Source organism: Coffea arabica, chromosome 1c (genome assembly GCF_036785885.1).
Source record: "Coffea arabica cultivar ET-39 chromosome 1c, Coffea Arabica ET-39 HiFi, whole genome shotgun sequence".
In the NCBI taxonomy this organism is placed as follows: domain Eukaryota; kingdom Viridiplantae; phylum Streptophyta; class Magnoliopsida; order Gentianales; family Rubiaceae; genus Coffea; species Coffea arabica.
Genome location: NC_092310.1, coordinates 2,737,855 through 2,757,718, shown reverse-complemented (window position 1 = coordinate 2,757,718; position 19,864 = coordinate 2,737,855). Strand labels below are relative to the sequence as shown.

The 19,864-nt window shown below is 35.0% G+C and overlaps 1 protein-coding gene and 2 long non-coding RNA genes across 3 annotated transcripts; 2 read left to right on the top strand and 1 right to left on the bottom strand.

The window, feature by feature from the left end:
* The first annotated feature begins 1,785 nt into the window (after positions 1-1,785).
* Positions 1,786-3,750, top strand: LOC113724745 (uncharacterized). Its single transcript, XR_003457353.2, has 5 exons — positions 1,786-1,812; positions 1,951-2,474; positions 2,586-2,743; positions 3,269-3,315; positions 3,413-3,750. It is a non-coding gene; the product is annotated as an uncharacterized lncRNA (long non-coding RNA).
* Positions 3,751-6,430: 2,680 nt separating this feature from the next.
* Positions 6,431-10,289, top strand: LOC140038678 (uncharacterized). Its single transcript, XR_011842276.1, has 2 exons — positions 6,431-7,002; positions 10,050-10,289. It is a non-coding gene; the product is annotated as an uncharacterized lncRNA (long non-coding RNA).
* Positions 10,290-16,009: 5,720 nt separating this feature from the next.
* Positions 16,010-17,933, bottom strand: LOC113723928 (UDP-glycosyltransferase 74G1-like). Its single transcript, XM_027247163.2, has 2 exons — positions 17,162-17,933; positions 16,010-16,855 (listed from the first exon to the last, which is right to left on the bottom strand). The coding sequence occupies exons 1-2, from the start codon at positions 17,792-17,794 to the stop codon at positions 16,133-16,135; spliced, it is 1,356 nt and encodes a 451-aa protein (XP_027102964.1). The 5' UTR covers positions 17,795-17,933; the 3' UTR covers positions 16,010-16,132.
* Between the last annotated feature and the right edge of the window lie 1,931 nt (positions 17,934-19,864).

Here is a 19,864-nt window from a genome sequence, read left to right as displayed (position 1 = left end):
GCCATTGGAGGGGCTTTCAAATCCGCCGCAAGCTCGTCGCCATCATCGGCATCTCTCACTGCATGTGTAGGGTATATAATTCAAACTTGGTCGGCATTATTTGAAGTATTTGCTTCTGTGAAATGTTGAAGAAAAAGTTAAAGATATGTTGACTACAACTCGTTTCAGATTATATCTAATTGGATTTTTTTATTTGTTATTTGTAATATACAAAAAATTAATTGCTTTTATAAATATTGTTTCCTGATTATTTTGTCATGCCTTGAGTAGATTGAGGCAATTTTCAGCAACAACAAGATGTACAATGCGGAGATGGCTACTGTGATGGCGAGTCGAAGTTCAAATTATTGCTTGTAAGATTTTTCTCCAAATATATTTTTATCTGGTTTTCTTTTAATTTGCAGAATTAGTTAACATTTTCCCAATGTAGATCTACAAGCTCATTACTTATTTCTTTTTTCTTTTTCTAATTTCTGTCATCATAAGAAAAGGATTATTATAACAATGACAGACAAACTACCCTTGCTTAGAGGAAACAGAGAAAGGAAACAGTTAAAGCAACAAAAAAAAAAGGAGAAAAGGTTGAAAAAACTATACATTTTTTTACTCTATGCTGACTTATGATGTACTCCCTGCGCCTAAGTGTACCAACCTGAGACTAAGTGTATCAACATTGATATAGTTGATGAACATGTTCTGTTATTCAATCAAAGCAGCTTCTAAATGTGATTGGATATACCTTTCCAGCAAAATGAAGTTCTTTCATGTCAAGAATTGAATGAGAATGAAACAGGCAGACCTTGATAATTGTCTACTACATGAGGGTTTATATGTGTATATGTGTAGGTATGTGTTTGAATGTCATTGGAAACCTGGAGCTAGAAGGGACATTGTCTACTTCGTGAATTAAATTGCATTTCATCTTATGTAAGTGCTGCATATACATTTATCCACAACGAAGAGATTATTGTTTAGCAGTTATTCATTGGAAGTTGGCAACTTTGGCCTTTATGTGTTTTTCAGGTTTTGTTAAAAAGGAAAATCAATGCCAATAATCATTACTGGTGGACCTATCTTTTCTTGATTTATTATATGTTGAATGATTGAGTTGGATCCATTACAATTATCTATTGATTGAATACCTTTAGCTTTTTGCCAAAATCTGTCTCAAAACTGATTTTAATTTGTAGCTATGGTACATTTGCTACTTGAGGTTGTGATGGTTATGTCGATGTGTGGGATGGAAACAATAAAAAAAGGCTGTATCAGTTATTTTTTTCTTAACTAAGAATTTGAAATGTCTTCCGCTCCACGATGACAATGTTCACTCTTGTTCAACGTACAGTGCTCAAAATGCCCAATAAGCATCGCAGTCTTGTCATTCAGCAGAGAAACCATAGAAGCTTTATTTTCTTGAGTAATGTTGTGATTATGTTATATCATTTTACATTTTTTTGTCAATATGTTCTTCCTTGCTATAGAGGAAGTAGAGATCTTGACAAGATAGGTAATCTGATGCTTTGAGTTTCCATCATAGTTTTAGTTAGTTCTGTGTCATAATTGACGTGATCAAGTTTAAGTCTTTAAAAGTCTTACTACTGTTTAAAGTCTGCCAAATCTACCTTATTCTGACAAGAAGTTGGGTACATTTTCTTTTGTCGTTTGTTGTGTGAGATATACTTGCTGCTGCATTAGATGCTTCCAAAGTCCTCCATTTGGCTGATTAACGATATTCCTGCAAACCTCAGAGAACTTTATTTTTTTTTTCAGGCCTATAACGATGTGATGAAAGCTTTTGCAGAGTGTAACAAGGTGTAGAAATCTGTCCATTTTTGTTATTCCTTGTCGAGCTTTCTCTGCTCCTGTTTATTGCTTGGTACCATGCCAAATCTTCTTTTTCATCCAGATTCATTTTGCCTCACAATTCTATTGTAATTTCTGGTATTGCAGTTTGGAAATCTCCCATATGGCTTCAGAGCTAACACATGGCTTATTCCCCCTGTAGTGGCATTATCACCTTCTATTTTTCCACCTCTTCCCACTGAGGATGAAAGGTGGGGAGGAAATGGAAGCGGTCTTGGCAGAGATGGCAAAAGTGATTTACTACCTTATGCTAATGAATTTTCATTTCTTGCTTCTATGCTATGCAAGACAGCAGAGGAGAGGTAGATTCGAGACAGAAAAGCTTTCCTTCTTCATAGCTTGTTTGTAGATGTTGCCATTTGTAGAGCTATTTCCGCTGTCCAGTTTGTAATGCGAATGCCAGAATTAGCTCATTCCGCTGTAAGCACTCAGACAAATTATACAGAGAGAGTAGGAGATTTATGTGTATCTGTCACAAAAGATGTTTTAGATGCTAGCTGCAAAGTAGATACTGAGATTGATGGGGCTCAGGCCACTGATGTAGACACAGAAAAGTTAATTGAAAGGAACCTACTGAAGGGATCACAGCTGATGAAAATACTGCTGCCCATGTAAGAGAATACTAAGGATATCATTAACAATGCCTTTGAATGAAGATCTTGACCTTTTCTTGTTCATTTGCTCCAGTTCAGTTAAATGAATCTATAAACTTTTAATTGCAGGACATTGCCACTCTAGGGTTTGTTATCATAAGATTTTGTGGTCATATTGTTACCGTAAAAGTTCAAGGGAGAGAGGATGAAAATTTGGGTCCTCCATTACAAAGCCTTGAACTGCTTGCTCAGCCTGAAGGAGGAGCCAACGCCCTCAACATAAACAGGTTCACCCACTAGATTGTGTCATTCAGCTGTTTAAGAAGTAATTAATTACGACTCTAGATTTCTCTCTTTTCCTGTTCTCTTTGTTTATCTGATGCCAAGGAACTACAATTTATTTGGAACTTGTAAAATGACTTGTTAGCTTGACTTATGGCCTTGTTGATTTTACATCTTGAAATGCTTATATATGTATCCAGTCGAGCATTAGTGAGGAACTATGAATCATTGGCACATGGATACAACTTTTGATTACCTCTCTCTTTTCCTTCAAAAGAATTATTTATTTTTCTTTAATTTTTTCGTTCCCCTATATCCTTTTTTGGCTGACACTAATTGCTGAATAAGCTGTAGTTTTGTGTTAAGATTTTGAGATTTCTTAATGTACTGATAATTGAGCAGTTGGTTGTAGAGAATAAAGAACAAACAGGTTTTGATTATTCTCGGTACCATTGTCCAAATTCTGAAAATTTCCCGGCTACATGGCTGGCTGGGTTTTGCTGTAAGTTGAGTGCTATTTTTGGCTACAGATTAAGGTTGATGGTGCTGTTGTCACGGATCCCAACACAATCCTCAGGTTTTATTTTTTCCCCACCAAACTGCCATTTTGTCGTGCTTATTGTGATGTATTGTATTTGGATTGTCAATTAAGATCGAAAACCAATGTTTCGCAGAGCTGGCTCAGAACTCGTCTATCACCGGCTTCCTTGGAAAGAGCCTCATGCACCTTACCTCAGTTTGCTGGTGTTCGATCAAAAAGGGATAGAGAAGTTGTATCCATGGCACTTTGCATTTTCCGTTTGATGATTTACCCCGCTGCAAATTTAATGTTCAGCAAGTTGCTGCTGTTGTTTATCGCTTCAAGCTTTGACAATGGACTTATCAAGCTTTAATAATGAATGTACTTCGGTTACCTCAGTTTGATGTTCAGCTTTGATAATAGATGTTCCAATGGAATGTACTTATTAGCCTTTGATGTTTAGCAATAAAGTTGATGCTAACTTTGGTTACAGGCCTGAATAACATTTTGGATGGTGCATTTTTTTTATCCAGTGTGATGGTTGCAATCTTAAGCATTTCAATAAGCCATCAAAGCAGAAAAATTAGCTCTTCAGGCTTTTTTTGATGGGTGTAATATTCCTATGTAACTAGGCTTTTGCCTCCAACTGAAACCCCCCCCTCTCTCAAACAACAAAAAAAGAAAAAGAACCAAAAATAAAGTAAGGAACGAAGGGAGCAGGGAACCACTTGATTGATGCTCCTTATGATGATAAATAATTTTTAAAACTCGTTTTCTATCATTTCATTATTCTAATCTTATTTGTTGATGAGATAATTATTTTGCATAGAAGTTTGCTTGTCATTTAATCATCCCACCTCCTACTAAATTAACACCTGCACTGCACTGTCAAAGAGATGTAATAAGGAAATGACCTGACGGTAGCAGCAGTTAGTTAGTAAGTAAATTTTTCCTTCTTTTTTTTTTGGGCTAATGCTGTCATTTTCCAAGCATTTAGGTTTGCTTCATCCTCCCCAGTACGGTAGAGTGTCCCTATATTAGGATGCAATAATCAACATAATGGCCAAAGAAACCGAAAAAAAATGGGTTCTCTCTGATCAATCGACTTTTGTTAGTTCCTGCCACTAATCTTTTACTGCTTCAACCCTTGTTTTACAAATTCCTTGTTAGCTCCATTTTTCTCCTTTTTCATATTCCAGCTCATCATACTGAGCTGGGCGTTCACAATTTCATCTCTACTGCGCGACGCGCGGTTCTTGCCTCCTAGTGAATATATCACCCATGTGTGAGCTGTGTCAGCACCAAGAAGAATCTCAAAGTCATTTATTTTTTTATTGCAAGTTTCCTAGGGCAGTGTGAGATAAGGTCCAGAATCTTTGTTGGGAAAATGGTCATTTTCGTCCCTAAATTTTTTTGTCCTTCAATTTAGTCCCTAACTTTTATTTTTAACCAATTTAATACATAAATTTAATTTTCAGATCCAATTAAATCCTTCTACGGCGGCGCCGCCACCTAAAAGTAATTTAGCTCCTAATTTAACATTAAACAAGAACATTTTGAAAACTTTGAATTATCTCCTCTCCACTACCAGCCTCCGCCACCAACCACCCGCCTCCTCCTTCATGATCGGCGATAATGCCAGCAACACCGGTAATCCACACTTTGGCAATTTGGCAACAATTTGGCAACCCCGGCGAGGCCCCTGCAATCTCAAGACCCCACCAACGAAGATGAACCACCACCACCACTGCACCCCAGCAGCTGCCCCTCTCACCACTACCACAGCCACAACCACTACCTCAACTACCCCGAGAAAACCAACCTTCCACCTGCGAAATTTGCATCGAACCCATAATTTCACCAACCCAATTATTCAAAAGCCCGAACAATGAAAAATGTGGGCCCCACCCATTCTGCAAATTGTGAACCATAACAACTATAGTACCAAAATTCTTCCATGGCGGTAAAAATCACAAAAGCCTCAAGTCTCCAAGAGTGGAATCCCATGTTTTAAATAGAAGCCTAGCCACCTTAGGCATGCATGTTTAGAGTAGAAATAAGAATTCCCTCTTCCAGACTCACTGACACAATAAGACAAAATCAGAGCATCTTAAGGAAGGCTAAAGAGTTAACGAAGGCAGAGGCAGCAGCCAAGTTGAGGGAGCAACGGCGACTAGAGGAGAAAGCTAAGGCTCTGGAGGCACTGGAGAGGAAAAAGAGGATCGCAAAGAAAGCGCAAATGAGGGCTGAATTACGAGCACAAAAAGAAGCCGAGCTCAGAGACAATGTAAGAAATTTTGAATTTCCAATTCATGTGCCTGAGTAAGTGTGCTTTTCTTCACTTGGCTTTCCATCAATGACGTCCGTTTGATTTGTCTAGGAAAGGGAGAAGAGATTGAGGAAGAAGGGGAGAAAGAAGGCCGGTGGAGCAGAAGTTCCGATGGAAACGATATTGGGGAATGCACTCCAAAATCTGAAATCGTACCTGGAACAATAAAGGAATCTGAGGTTAAGTACTGTTTTCCTACCGTTACCAAAAGATCTCAAAAACCATCAGTTTTGGTGAAGCAAAGCAAGACAAAATCTATCCCTCCGCCACTTAGGAATAGAGGTAAAAGAAAAATGCAGTAGTGGATGCATGGTTCGCCGCCGCGGGTCGCGGTCGCGGTTGTTCCACATCCGTCGCGGCATATCGATTAAATATCGAGTGATACGCGAGTTAAAGTATATAAAACTTTCAAAAATTCTAAAAAAAATTATTAAAAATAAAAAATAATATAAGCAATACAACTATCAAATTAAATTTGATAAAAAACCTAAGTTAACATAGATACCATGTAAGTCTTTAAAAAAAATGACGTAGTTCTAATTAATAAACAAAAGATGTTGAAAAAAACCCAGTTCATTTGTTGTTAACTAATCCAATTTAATATTTGTTGGACTATTCTAATCTCTTGTTCCTATGGTGTTAGGGGGTTGAAATGTTGAATGAATGGAAACGTGAATGCATTCAAAAAACAGAGGAATGAAGTTTTAGGTATCCCCTTTGACCAAGAAATGTTTGTTCGGGTTAGAGAGAAAGTTGGAAAGGACGTGAGATAGAATCTGGTGGCCTTTGAGCTGTAATTTAGCTGTAATTTTTTCTTTTTCTTTTTTTTTTGTTGGGTGTTTATCTCTCTCTCTCTCCTCACTCCATTCTATCCCCTCACATTCCCACCTACACAACCCACACTGCCTCCCATAATCCCTAGAAAACGTTTCCATTCCACCGCCTTCCCCACTTTATTTCTCTGTCTCTCTCTTCTCAAGACCACCATTACTAGTTTACCACCACCCACAAAAATCTCCAAAACCCCGAATCCCACAAAATTTTTACAGATTCATCTTTCCACCGCCTCCCCCCCTTTATTTCTTCTCTGTCTCTCTCTTCTCAAGCTCCACCACCATTACCAGTTTACCACCACCTACAAAAATTTCCAAAACCCCGAATCCCACAAAATTTTTACAGATTCATCTTACTTCCAAATTTGCTCCAATTCTTCTTGTTGTACTCCCAATCTGAAGATTATGATCAATCCCAACGAAATTACGAGTCTTACAATCACAACCCTCAAGAAACCTCAATTAATTATGATGGGTTGCACTGGCAGAAGTGATGGAATGAGGATGGCAACCGGTGGGAGAAAGAAGAAATCATGTGGGTGATTTTGTTGTCTGACTCGCGAGTTGACTCGGTCAAACTCGGTAAGTTTTACTGATTTCTTATTGATTTGAGTTGACTCGGTAAATATCGACCGAGTCAATCCGAGTCAACTCGGATTCCGGTGAAACGGCGATGCGGGTGTCGGTATCATACCGGTGAGCCCCGTTCCGGTTATGACTCGGCTGAGTCAACTCGGACTCGGCCAATTTGGCGAACCATGAGTGGATATGTGGTTTTGACATGCGTGGTTTTTATTGCTCTGTTCTTGCTGGGAAACATTGGCTTCTTTTCCAATCTTTCAAATTTTAGGCCGCGGAGCCGTAGTAATCCCTCCGCCGATGGATTACTGGTGTTGCTGGTATATCCAAAATTGCCGATCATGAAGGATGAGGCGGGTGGTTGGTGGTGGAGGCTGGTAGTGGAGAAGAAATAATTCAAAGTTTCCAAAATGCCCTTGTTTAATGTTAAATTAGGAGCTAAATTACTTTTAGGTGGCGGCGGAAGGACTTAATTGGATCCAAAAATTAAATTCATGTATTAAATTGGCTAAAAATAAAAGTTAGGGACTAAATTGACGGACAAAAAAAGTTTAGGGACGAAAATGGCTATTTTTCCATCTTTGTTTATTTACTATTTAGAGGCGCAATGACTTGGACAGAGGAGGTTCAGTGGGGATACGGGGCAGGGACGGTCATCAGAAGGACCGTCCCTGAACAGTCCCCTCACAAGCCTCAATAAGAGGCTATAAAAGAGCCACATTGACATGGATAAAAACGCTCCTGTTTTACTTAGTGAGCATGAAAAAAATTAAAAAAAAAACCTTGCCTTAACCTATTAGATTCCGCTACTGTCAAAACTCCGTTCCAAAAAAATTCCGCCCAAATTGATTGGGCATGACTGTTCATTAAAATTCGAAACCTAAAACTCTCCCTCCAAAAATTGTCAATATTCCTCCATAACTCTAGAACTAGGGTAAAATAACATTCAAAAACAAGAAAGTTGCAGATGAGGAGTGCCAAAGAAGAGCCGTGGAAATATACTATCATCCATCAATCATTACACTGAGAAGAAGGAAGAACTACTTGCTGAAGGAAAAGGTTCTGGAGATCTGATAGTAGAAGGTGGTGGGATCTGAACCAAGAAACACCCAATTGCATCCACATAAACCCTTCAGGCAACAATGTTGCAAACCAATGACTTAATTTCCATTTTTTGATAAATGGCGTCCATCTATTTTACTTGTAGTCGCCATGGAAACCCTTTGAATAGTAGAAGTTTAATCAATTGATGGATTACACAAGAAAGGAGAGTAAAGAGAAATTTTGCACGCCAAATGTTTGCAAAAAAAAAAAAAAAGGACAACTTTCAAACCAATTAGTAGAAAGAGCTATTATTAGGGGATAAGTAAGGGTAATTGACTACAATAACAACAATAGATCAACAACGTAGTCAAGGTTTTAGGCAGATAAAAGAAAAGGAAATTTTTGAAGTTATATTTTTCTTTGTGTGAGTTAATAGGGACATCTTATGGTCTAGATAGAATTATTAGGTGTTTATAGGTGATTACATCGATGTAAAACAGAAGTACATTAAGAGTAATAGTAAACAAAGTGAATGATTAGGATGGATTATAAGATGTTCTAGTGAGTGTGCCTTTACATCAATGTTGGATAGTAAATTAATAACCATTTACATTAAAATGTTAAATCTGCTTAGAGAAATCACAATGGACGAAAAAAAGAAGGAATAGAGGCTAAAAAAGAGAGGAAAGTGCACACATTATTAAACATTAATGAGTGGTACCTCATTTTTTAAGATTAGTACTTATTCATATATCAGCTATCTAGTAATTGAAGTGAATTATTTCAAACTTAATTGGTATGAGTGTTTGAAATAATTTATATATATTAGGCTAAATGTACTTATTGTTTAGTGTGCCTTATGCAATGCAAAAAAATGGTTACAAGATGACTTAGTAGTGTGCCTATGTTTAATTGATAGTGATTCATTTAATGTGTTGGCTGGTTTATTACCATCGTTACTAATAGAAGACATAGGAATCACATCCAACCAACCACAAGAACAATTTTAGCATTGTAACATCGGTCAATAAAATTTTATGCATACACTATAGTTTACTTCATTAAGTAGCATCTATATAAATACTTAGTGAATGTATAATCTGGTTGAAATAATGTACACCGTGTAACCAACCAAGTACAATGCGTAGAAATTGTTGAACATGCAGTTATTTGTCTATATGCATATTGCAATTAGTCATTGCAACCACATGCATAGTGCAATGGTATGCATATATTTGGAATGGTTATTGGTGCTTTGACCCACTTGTGCATCTCCTTGCAGGCTGCCGTAGGTGTGTAATTTTATTTGTATAGCTAATACTAATTTGCCTATAAGCACTTTACATGGGGTGATTCATGAGATACAATCAGTTTACAAAAATGTACAATATATTAGATGTTAGTTACTTGACTGTGTATATCTATAAAAGGCAGTGCAATGGTGCGTATAACTTTGGAATGGTTATTGGCCCTTTAATCAACTTGTGCATCTCTCTATAATGGATGTGTAATTTTACTTGTATGAAGAGTATTAGTTTGTTCGTGAGCACTTTACACAGGATGATCTATAAGGTACAATCAGTTTATAAAAATGTACATCATGTTAGGTGTTAATTACTTGATTATATATTTTTGTAAAAGGAGATTAGATATAGCGCTGCAAAAAGTAACTACATGATTTGGAATGTATTCTAGAAACTTTGGTATAGTTGATATTAGTATTTTTCTGTGGAGTGTACAAGTTGTTTGTGGGTATGAAGTAGTGTTCTATGTTTTGTATGCTTACATGGTCATAAATTTACAAAAGTCAGTCTATTGTTTGAATCTGTAATAGGTTGTTAGCCTTTACACATTGTCATGTGCATACACATAATGTAAGAATGAATTTACTATATAGTTGTTCGTTGGTTACATAGAGTTCATATAGGCGTACAAATTGGGATTTGATTAACTATGCCCTGTATGTAATTGTTAACACATGATATCTTATTCACCTTATTTTGTAGCATGTCAAGAGCAAAGACAACTTCTTTTGACGAATCAATGGATATCAATCAATGCTAGTGGAGCAAAGAAATTAGATTGGATAATTAGATAGTTTCGTTGTGCAAGACTCGTAACACTCGTTAGAATTTACCTACATTTAGTTCTTAATTCATTACCACATGTTCAATCTATTTTAAAATGTACTAGAGGCAAAAATAGTAAAATTGTTAATTTTAGATTTTGTTTATTAGTATTGCAAATCTAGTTAGTATTTAAGTACTATATGCTGTTAATTTTTTTTATTGTTAGTTCGATCTGTTTTACAATATATCCAAAACAATAACTTCTATTCTATCAATTGGTAAAAAAAAATATTTACTTTCTATTGCTAATTAGTAACATTTTGATGTTGTATCCCATGTTGATCTTTATTGATTTTTTGTTACTAATGTCTGACAAATTGTTTAGTCCATTTTATGATATGTTTAAGAAAATAAAGATTTATGTTTCACAAATTGATTAAAATTAATTACATTTGGTTACTTATAAATTATATACATGCTGATTGAACAAAAATTTAACTAATCATCAATCACTATTATGGAAGTAACGGCTTTAGGTAAAATTTTAGTTGTCAATATATTATAATTTCAAAAAGCAATAATTGCCCATCAACAAATTTGTAACACCCAATCATAATGTCACTCGTTTCTATTTTTTACCAAATCCCAAACTAAAAACTTTAGAAACGTGGTTGGGATGTCAATTTTGGCATACTTCTATCATTTAATTGCTCTTTGAACAATTATCCTTGAGTTTATTAGGTATGATACATATAAAAATAACATATACATAAAGAGAGATGATGTATGATTTAAAATGAAGAATGGATTCTTCGAAAAGAAATGAAGAATGGAGGAGCCTGTTAAGTTTATAAACATAACAAAGTGTCTTTTTATTAGATAATTTTATTATTTACAAATATTTCTAAAAATTGAACAAAAAAATTTAACCAAATGTACACTCTAGTTATAATAATATGTACAACAATTCTAATAGATATATATAATGCTTCAAATAAATCTACAAATTGAACAAAAATCTGCAATGATTACAATGGTATCTAGAAGGATTCTTACCTATCACTACATATCATTTTTTATAAATTGAAATTGAAAATTTACAAATGTTGTGATAACAAATAAATAAAAAAAGGTAAAAGGTTTATACAATGTTGTTAGTTGAGTTTCGCTTGCTCCATTTCTTCTTCTCAAGTTGATTTCTTTTTTTCCTTTCTAATTATAAATGATGGGATTGGTTCTGCAAGCTCAGTAGTTCTCCTATTTATATTTCTTTCTTTTCACTTGGATTCTTCATTGTCCTTTTCCTTGCCATCTTGCCACTGCTCATGCAAATTGTAAAGGCTATTTACTTTGTTCAATACAACCATTTTGAATGATGTAATATTTTTTGAACAAGACGTAACTTTACGTGAACTACTAGTAAAACTTAACAATAGAAGCACAATTATTACATATGGGATCCATATGAACAGTAACAAAATATCACACCTCTATTGTAAGGATGTACAAGAAGTTTACATAGAATTATAAAATGTTCAAAAAAATGTTACATTGTTCAGGGACGGTTGATATGCTTCTGTTTTGTCCTGGCATTCATATGACATTATAAAATCACAACTAAATATGATATACTATATTCAAATCTGAGTAAGGCATACTAAACATTTAGTACATTTAGCCTAATTCATACATATTACAACATACACTTATCCAATCAAGTTTAATCCTATAGACTAGGAATGTACAAATAGGTACCAAGTTACAAACATGCGATAATAAATTGTCAAATTAATAGTGTGCGCACTTCACCCCACTTCTCTTCCTTTTATTTCTTTTCCTTTCATTATAAATCCCTTAGATCTTACTTTAACATCATCCTATTACTTCATTGCAAAATTACAACCACATAAAAGTATTTGTCGAGTATCACTAATTGTTCACCAATAATAACACTTATCCAACATGATGTACAGACATATTAACTAAGACATCCTGTAACCATTTTCTACCAGTAAGTAAGGCATACTGAATAATATGTACATTCAACCAAACACATAAAAATTAGAATTTACATCAATACGAATCAACTTTGAAGCAATCCACTTCAATTGCTATACTATTATTATACAAACAAGGACCACCATTAATATTTGATGCGTGCACTTTCTTTTATTTTTTTCCTTTATTATCAAACCTTCACACCTTTATTTAACAGGGGCATTATGTTAATTGATTATTAATTTAAAACTATATGAAAGTATTTCTTCACAGTCATTGTTTATTCACAAAAAATAATAGTTATCTAACATAATGTATAGGCACACTACTAAGACATCTTATAATTATATTTTTGCACTACATAAGGCATACTGAACAACATGTATATTCAACCTAATATATATAAATTATTTCAAATACTCATACCAATTAAGTTTGAAGTAATTCACTTCAATTACTAGACAACTGTTATATGAATAAGTACTAATTTTCAAACATGAGGTACCACTCATTAATGGTTAATAATGTGTGCACTTCCCTCTTTTTGTTGGCCTCTTTTCCTTCTCTTTTTCCTCCATTGTTACTTCTCTAAGCAGATTTAACATTTTAATGTAAATGGTTATTAATTTACAACTGCATGAAACTGTTTCTTCACTATGACCAATTAATTACAAATATTATTTTGCTATCCAACATTGATGTAAAGGCACATTTACTGGAATATCTTATAATATTCATCCTAATCATTCACTTTCCTTACTATTATTCTTAATGTACATCCTAATTTACTTGGTTGTAATCGCCCATAAACACCGTGTAATTCTCTCTACACCATTAAATGTCCCTACTAATCAACACAAATGAAAAATATAACTTGAAAATTTTTGTTTCTTTTATCTGCCTAAAACCTTGACTATATTATTGCTATGTTATTGTTATTGTAGACAAATACCCCTGCATATCCCTAGTAAAAGCTCTTTCTACTAATTGGTTCGAAAGTTCTTTTTTCTATTTTGCAAACATTTGGTGTGCAACATTTTTCTTTACTCTCCTCCCTTGTGTAGTCCATCAACTAATTTAACTTCTACTATTCAAAAGGTTTTCACGGAGACTACAAGTAAAATAAATGGATACCAATCACCAAAAAATGGAAATTAAGTCATTGGTTTGCAACACTGTTACCTGAAAGGTTTATGTGGATGCAATTGGGTGTTTCTCTGTTTCAGATCACACCACCTTCTATTATTAGATCCCCAACACCTTTTCCTTCAGCAAGTAGTTCTTCCTTTTCCCCAGTGTAATGACTGATGGGTGATAATATATTTCCATGGCTCTTCTTTGACACTCCTCGTCTGCAACTTTCTTGTTTTTGAATGTTATTTTGCCCTCAGTCTAGAGTTATGGAGGAATATTGACAATTTTTGGAAGGAGAGTTTTAGGCTTCAAATTTTAATGAACAGTCACACCCAATTACTTTGGGCGGGATTTTTTTGAAACAGAGTTTTGACAGTAGTGGAATCTATTAGGTTAAGATAAGTTTTTTTTAAAATATTTTTTCATGCTCACTAAGTAAAACGGGAGCATTTTTATCCATGTCAACATGGCTCTTTTATAGCCTCTTATTGAGGCTTGTGAGGGGACCATTTAGGGACGGTCCTTCTTTCTGATGACCGTTTCTGCCCCATATCCTAGGAAGACCAACTTGTCAGAGCTATAATTGGCGGACCTTTTTTTCAACTATAATTTAAGGAATTGGCCACAGTAGCATTGCAACTATGCAAATTGTAATTCCTTTTCTTTGTAGGTGAAAAGAGGTTAAAAATTTGTGCAAATTGCAAGCTGTAAAAGTGAATGCTAGGCAAACCCATTGGCTAATTAGTCAGAATATCGATGAAAAAAAGAAAAGTCGGACATGTATGGATCTGTCAATGGGTACGTATAAAATTACACAGCTAGGCAGCATAAGAGGCTTTGTTTTTTTTTTAAAGTCTAACACTAAATTTTTTTTTAAACGCTGTCGGGCTGCACAAAACAAATTTTTTTTTTAAAATTCGCTTGCTACCGGGCTGTCTCAGCCCAGCAGCTAGCTTTTTAAAGTTTTTGCAGATTCTTTGAGTGTAATTTTTTTAAACTAGCCTGCAATTCTTTTTTTTTTTTGAGGCTAACTAGCCTACAATATAATGTGGTCAAATGTTATTTACCCTCTTATTTTCACAAAATAAAATATGATTTGATTAATGCATGTCCAATAAGCATCATTAATAGAAGATTTAAGTATTAAATTTTCTATAAAAAAAAGGTGTAGTTAATTTGAAAAGGCATTCAAATGGAAAATGTGCAATAATTGTAATTATGTACAGTTACATGGTAAATTAATTATAATTTAAATATATTAACCGGCGTCTAATCCGTTAAAATAATCCAATAAAAAGAAAAGTCTAGGTCGGCAGTAGACGATCTTGTCATTATTTAATGGTCATCATGTGCCTATAATCACGCTTTCATCCAGTCTGACCAAAACAGTGAATAATTTAGTATTCTTTGAGATGTGTCCAATTGCGGATGGTGTATTTAGGGCTGCAAACGAGCCGAGTTGAGTCGAGTTTTGGGCTAATCGAGCCGAGTCTCGATTAAATTTTACCAACCTCGAACTCGAGCTCGAGCTCGACGAGCCAGCAAATTTAAAGCTTGAGCTCGAAAAAAATAAAAAATAATTATTTTATTTTTTAAAAAATAAATAAAATAATATTTTTTTAATAAATAATAAAATATTAAGGATATATATGTAATTTTACTATTAAAATAAGAAAATAAAAAATATATATATTTAAAATAAAAAATATATATACTTAAAATAATATATATATATATATATATATATATATATATATATATATACTCGAACTCGCAAGCCGGCTCGCGAGCTAACGAGCTTAATATTTTGAGCTCGATTTCGACTTGAGCCAGCTCGAACTTGACTCGAGCCGCTCGCGAGCTGCTCAATTCATTTGCAGTCCTAGGTGCATTAAGTCCTAATAAAAGGTAATTGTAAACTATCCAATGAAGGCCTTGCATAAGCGAAAAAACCTCCTCACCATTCATAAAAGGCCCCAAGCACGGACGGGAGGAATCTTTTCTAATAATAATATTTGGCCCATCTGCCTGTCTTGCTAATTTGTCTAACTTATCAATGTATCAATACACGTAGCAACTATATAAACATGGAATAGATACGACAAATGGTGATTTCTGGACAAAGGATTTGAAGTGCTTATTTTAACCAGCCATGATTGGCTTAAACCCAAGACTATGTTTAAGTGCGAAGTTTTTTTTTGCCCGATTTGTAATATATAAGAGTTCTTTTACAACTTTATCTATAACAATCTTTTACAAGTATTCTAAAATTTTTTAAAATACCCCCAAAAACACTTAAAAATATGCAAACTTTTTTCTTTCTTTTTCTTCTTTTTTTTCTCTTCTCTCCTATCTCAACTCACCACTGCTCCGCTGGTTGGCATCTTTTGTTTTTCCCCTCTCTTTCCCTTCCCCCCTTCTCCTCTTTCCTCCCTCCTTTCCCCAACCCCACCCCCAACCCCTTCTCCTGATTGACAACTAGATCTCTTTGCGTGTGATCAGATCTTTGGTTGCCTACTAGGGAAAAGGGTAGGAGGACGGGATTAGGGAAAGCAGGAGAAGGGAGAGAAGGAGGAGAAAGGAAAAGAGAGGAAGAGGATGGGGAGAGGGAAGGAGAGGAAAATAATTTTTTTTTTAAAAGAGGGGAAAGTACGGTGGCGGTAGTGGTGGACAGGGGAGAGAGAGAGAAGAGGAAAAGCAGTGAGGTTTTGGAGAAAGAAAAAGAGAGGAAAGAGAAAAAAAAGAAAAAAAGAAAAAAAGAAAAATTTCCCCAAATTCTCTACTGCATAAATTTTTTTTAATAAATTCTACAATAAGCGAAGTAAAGTTTATTACAAACTTTCAAAAAACGCATCCAAAAGAAGACAAAATACACTGTATCAATCTCTTCAAGATTGAATCAATTTGGAGACAAAGTCTTTAATATTTTTGTCTGAACTTCCCCCTTCATCAAAAGCCTGTCTTGCTAAATCCTTCCACTTTTTTGCATGCTTACTAATCTCTTGTCCTTTCTTCCCGTCCATCACAAGGTTTATGCATTGATTAATCACATCTCTTCTAACAATTCCAGTTTCATCTGGCCGAGCTTTGATTCCCATATTCCAAATGTCCGTTACAAACTTGGCATTTGTGCTTTGATCTGTCCATTGTGGCATTGCTATCATCGGGACTCCCAAACTTAAGGCCTCCAATGTTGAATTCCACCCACAATGAGTTATAAAGCAGCCTATAGATTTGTGGGCTAAAACGTCAAGCTGAGGACACCATGAAATTATTAGTCCTTTGTCAAATGTTTCTTTAACAAAGTCTTCTGGCAGCTTCTTTGATTCAGATTCTCTAACCACCCATAGAAAATGATAGCTGCTAGCTCTCAAGCCCCATGCTAATTCTTCCATCTGCTTAACTTCAAGTTCTGCCAAACTTCCAAATGATACATAAACAACTGAACTGATTGACCTTTCATTTAGCCATGACATGCAAGCATTAGTCATTGGCTTAAAAAGATTGAGACCATACTGCTTGTCATCTTCAAGGCGCTTTTCTAAGTACATGGATGGAATAGTTGGTCCAATTGTCTTTACCGGTAGGATTTTTGCCATCCAGTGAATCACCTAAGCAATATGTAATACAAAACCAATAAAATTCATAGTAGTAGACAAAATGCCACTTTTTTAGTTTTTAGTTAACAAACACCTAACTGGCATGGTCATTCAGGACTTAGGTTCCCGACTGTAATATGTGTAGGTATTATTAGATTTATTGGCCGGAGGGAATCTTGATCTAGTGCTTAAAATTCAGCTCTCAAAAATTAGAAATCTTAAATTCAAATTCTCCTTCTCCCTCCCGGGCTTCTTAAATCTAATAATTTCCCTATTAAAATAAGAAAATAAAAAAAAGACGTATTGAAGTACGCTTACCTCTTCCTCCAACCCGTAAAATGTGTTGAAAAAGATCCAGTCAGCTTCTTCAAAATTTTCCATTTGGTCATGTACAAACAGCTGTGAACTTGCTGGATATAGACCAGGATTAGACACAAAAGAGGGCAGATCTGAAGCTAATAATGGTGGCAAACCGGGAATGTCCACTCCACTCTCCTCTAGAGGAAGCTTCAAAAGTCCTTTGTGGACATGGTTGTAGATGTTATTGACAGCACAGGATTGAGTGAAGAACACACCCGCACGTACGCCAAGATCCTTGGCTACATCTAGACACCACGGCAAGAATGCATCATAAATGATACAATCAACAGGACGGCCCGAATCTTGAAGCTTCAAGACTAGCTCAGTCAGAGTTTCTGAGCCAACCTTTTGAAACCTAGGAAAGTATATTTCCGGTACAATTCCATTTGCTCCCTCATCATATCCATCAGAGATGGTCCCCACTGAGATAGAAGCTGAGACTTCATCCACGGTTTCAAACAAGAACTTGGTTGTAGCAAACGTGACTTTGACGCCCTCATGTTGCAGACGCTTAGCAAATTGGAGCATTGGGTTTATGTGACCTTGGACGGGATATGGCAATATCAGGCAATGAGCTCTGTGAGTTTCCATCGATTGCTATAACCAAGAAATTTGAGAATGCACTGTTTGGAGGTTCCAAAACCTTTGCAGATGTAAATGTAGATGTCATTACCCTCTTTATCGTAGTGATATGTTTAGTGGGTACTTCTAATCCCCTCCTCTCCACCCGCTTCTTAAATCCCATCCTTCCTAGTAGAATTTTTTTTTTTTTGAAAAAAGGCACTTGTTTAAGATATAATTATGTATTAATTTTTTTTTTGAGAAATAAAGTTAATTAAAATAATAGGTAATGATAGGTAATAATTGTTAGTTTGTGAACACACATAGTATAAGTTGGGTGTGCACACACCAGCAGCCATTTGGAGTATCGGAATTCAGAATCCATTTGAACTTGTTGTAAAACATCATACTGACGAGTGAGATCATACCTCCCTAACTAATTAAACATTAGCATGTCCCATTCAGGGAAGGTATAAGTGGTACACGACACAAATCAGTGTGCTAGAGAGAAATATTCTTTTCTATGGCTGCATTAAAAAAAAAAGAATTGCTGGCCATCGCTATGGACAAAGTTGGGATGGTTGTGATGTATATAAGATTTTATCTGATCGGTCAATTTTGGTCAATTTTGGCTTAATGGCCCATAAGAAACACATTTTAAATGCAGGTGGATACGCCGTTAAAGTCTCAAAAATTATCGTTCAACCCCTGAATTGTACCACTTTCGTAAAAGTTAATTGTCAGCTATTCTGAACTTATTTTGAATTTTGAATAAATTAGTTTTAATAGAGAGCAAGAAATATCCTCAAGCGTACAATCTTTCTTGTGCTAGTGACATTTACATAGGGAATCTGTGAAATTCTTGACCTGCCTCCCATGTTGTCTTTCTTGTACAAAGGCTTTGTTTTTTGGCATCTAAAGTAGTTACTTTGTCATATCATTGTACACATACCAATTTACAAGGATAATATATTTGATGCTCGGCCACCAACTCACGTAATCGTACTCCCTCATTCTTATTAAAAATGTCATATTTTTATTTAAAGATATCCTAAAATATTTATCATGTTAAAACAGACAAAACACTTTTTAATCTTTTTTTAATATAACCCTTGTTTCTAATCAAATGCATATTACCATTTAGATTTAAATTTTGAATTTGTAAAGGTAAAATTAGAAAAAAAAAAAAAAGCATAAACATCACAATCAAATCATTATTTTTAAAGTTGTGCCCCATATCCAAAGTTGGAATAGTAGTGTTCACTGATAGATTGTAATTTTATCATTTATTTTATTACTAATTTTCCCTATTTCCTGACCTGATGTGGATTAATTGCTAGATTCTACCCACTTTTGATATTTTGCATTTATTTCATGGAATAGAACGAAAATATCATAACAAGTGCCAATTTGACAGTCATTAGGAAGGAGTTCAAGTAACAAGCAGCCAGAGACATTTTTGAAACATCAAAATGGGACTCCTTTTTGGTAATTTGCAGAATTCAGCAAAACGAGGGCAGAGCCTTCCTCTTCCAATCCCTCCTAGCGCCGCACAGGGGAGGTAGCAATTAGAATAGGAAAAACTTAGACAGGACTGGAACGTGGACAACTAGGACAACTTTTAGATTAGCTTTTCTCTTTTGACTTTGGTTTTCTTAGTCTGGAGTGGTTTTTTTACTTTCCTCGTATGTGAGGGACCGTGAGAAACCAATGAAGCATTCACCGAAAGCCAATATTTTAGATTATTTTCATTGAAGACTGTTTGGAAAAGTTTTATAATAATATTATAGTTTTTTTTTGAAATGCAAGATATATGATACTTAAAATTGGTTGAAAAATTAAAAAGATTTTAAAAATGTGTTTATAATACAACATAAAAAAAATTTTCAAATAATTTACTATTCAAACACACTAGTAAAAACCTTTTTGAGCGGTTGCTTCCTTGCCGCTATTTCATAGAACAATGGCTATTTTATAAATTACAATCTTCAAATTAGCTAACCTCTAATAGCTATTGATTGGATCGGGTTGGATTCTTCTCAATCGGTACTAACACAACAAATGTCGACATTTAATAAGAAATCAACGTTGATCTTCTCC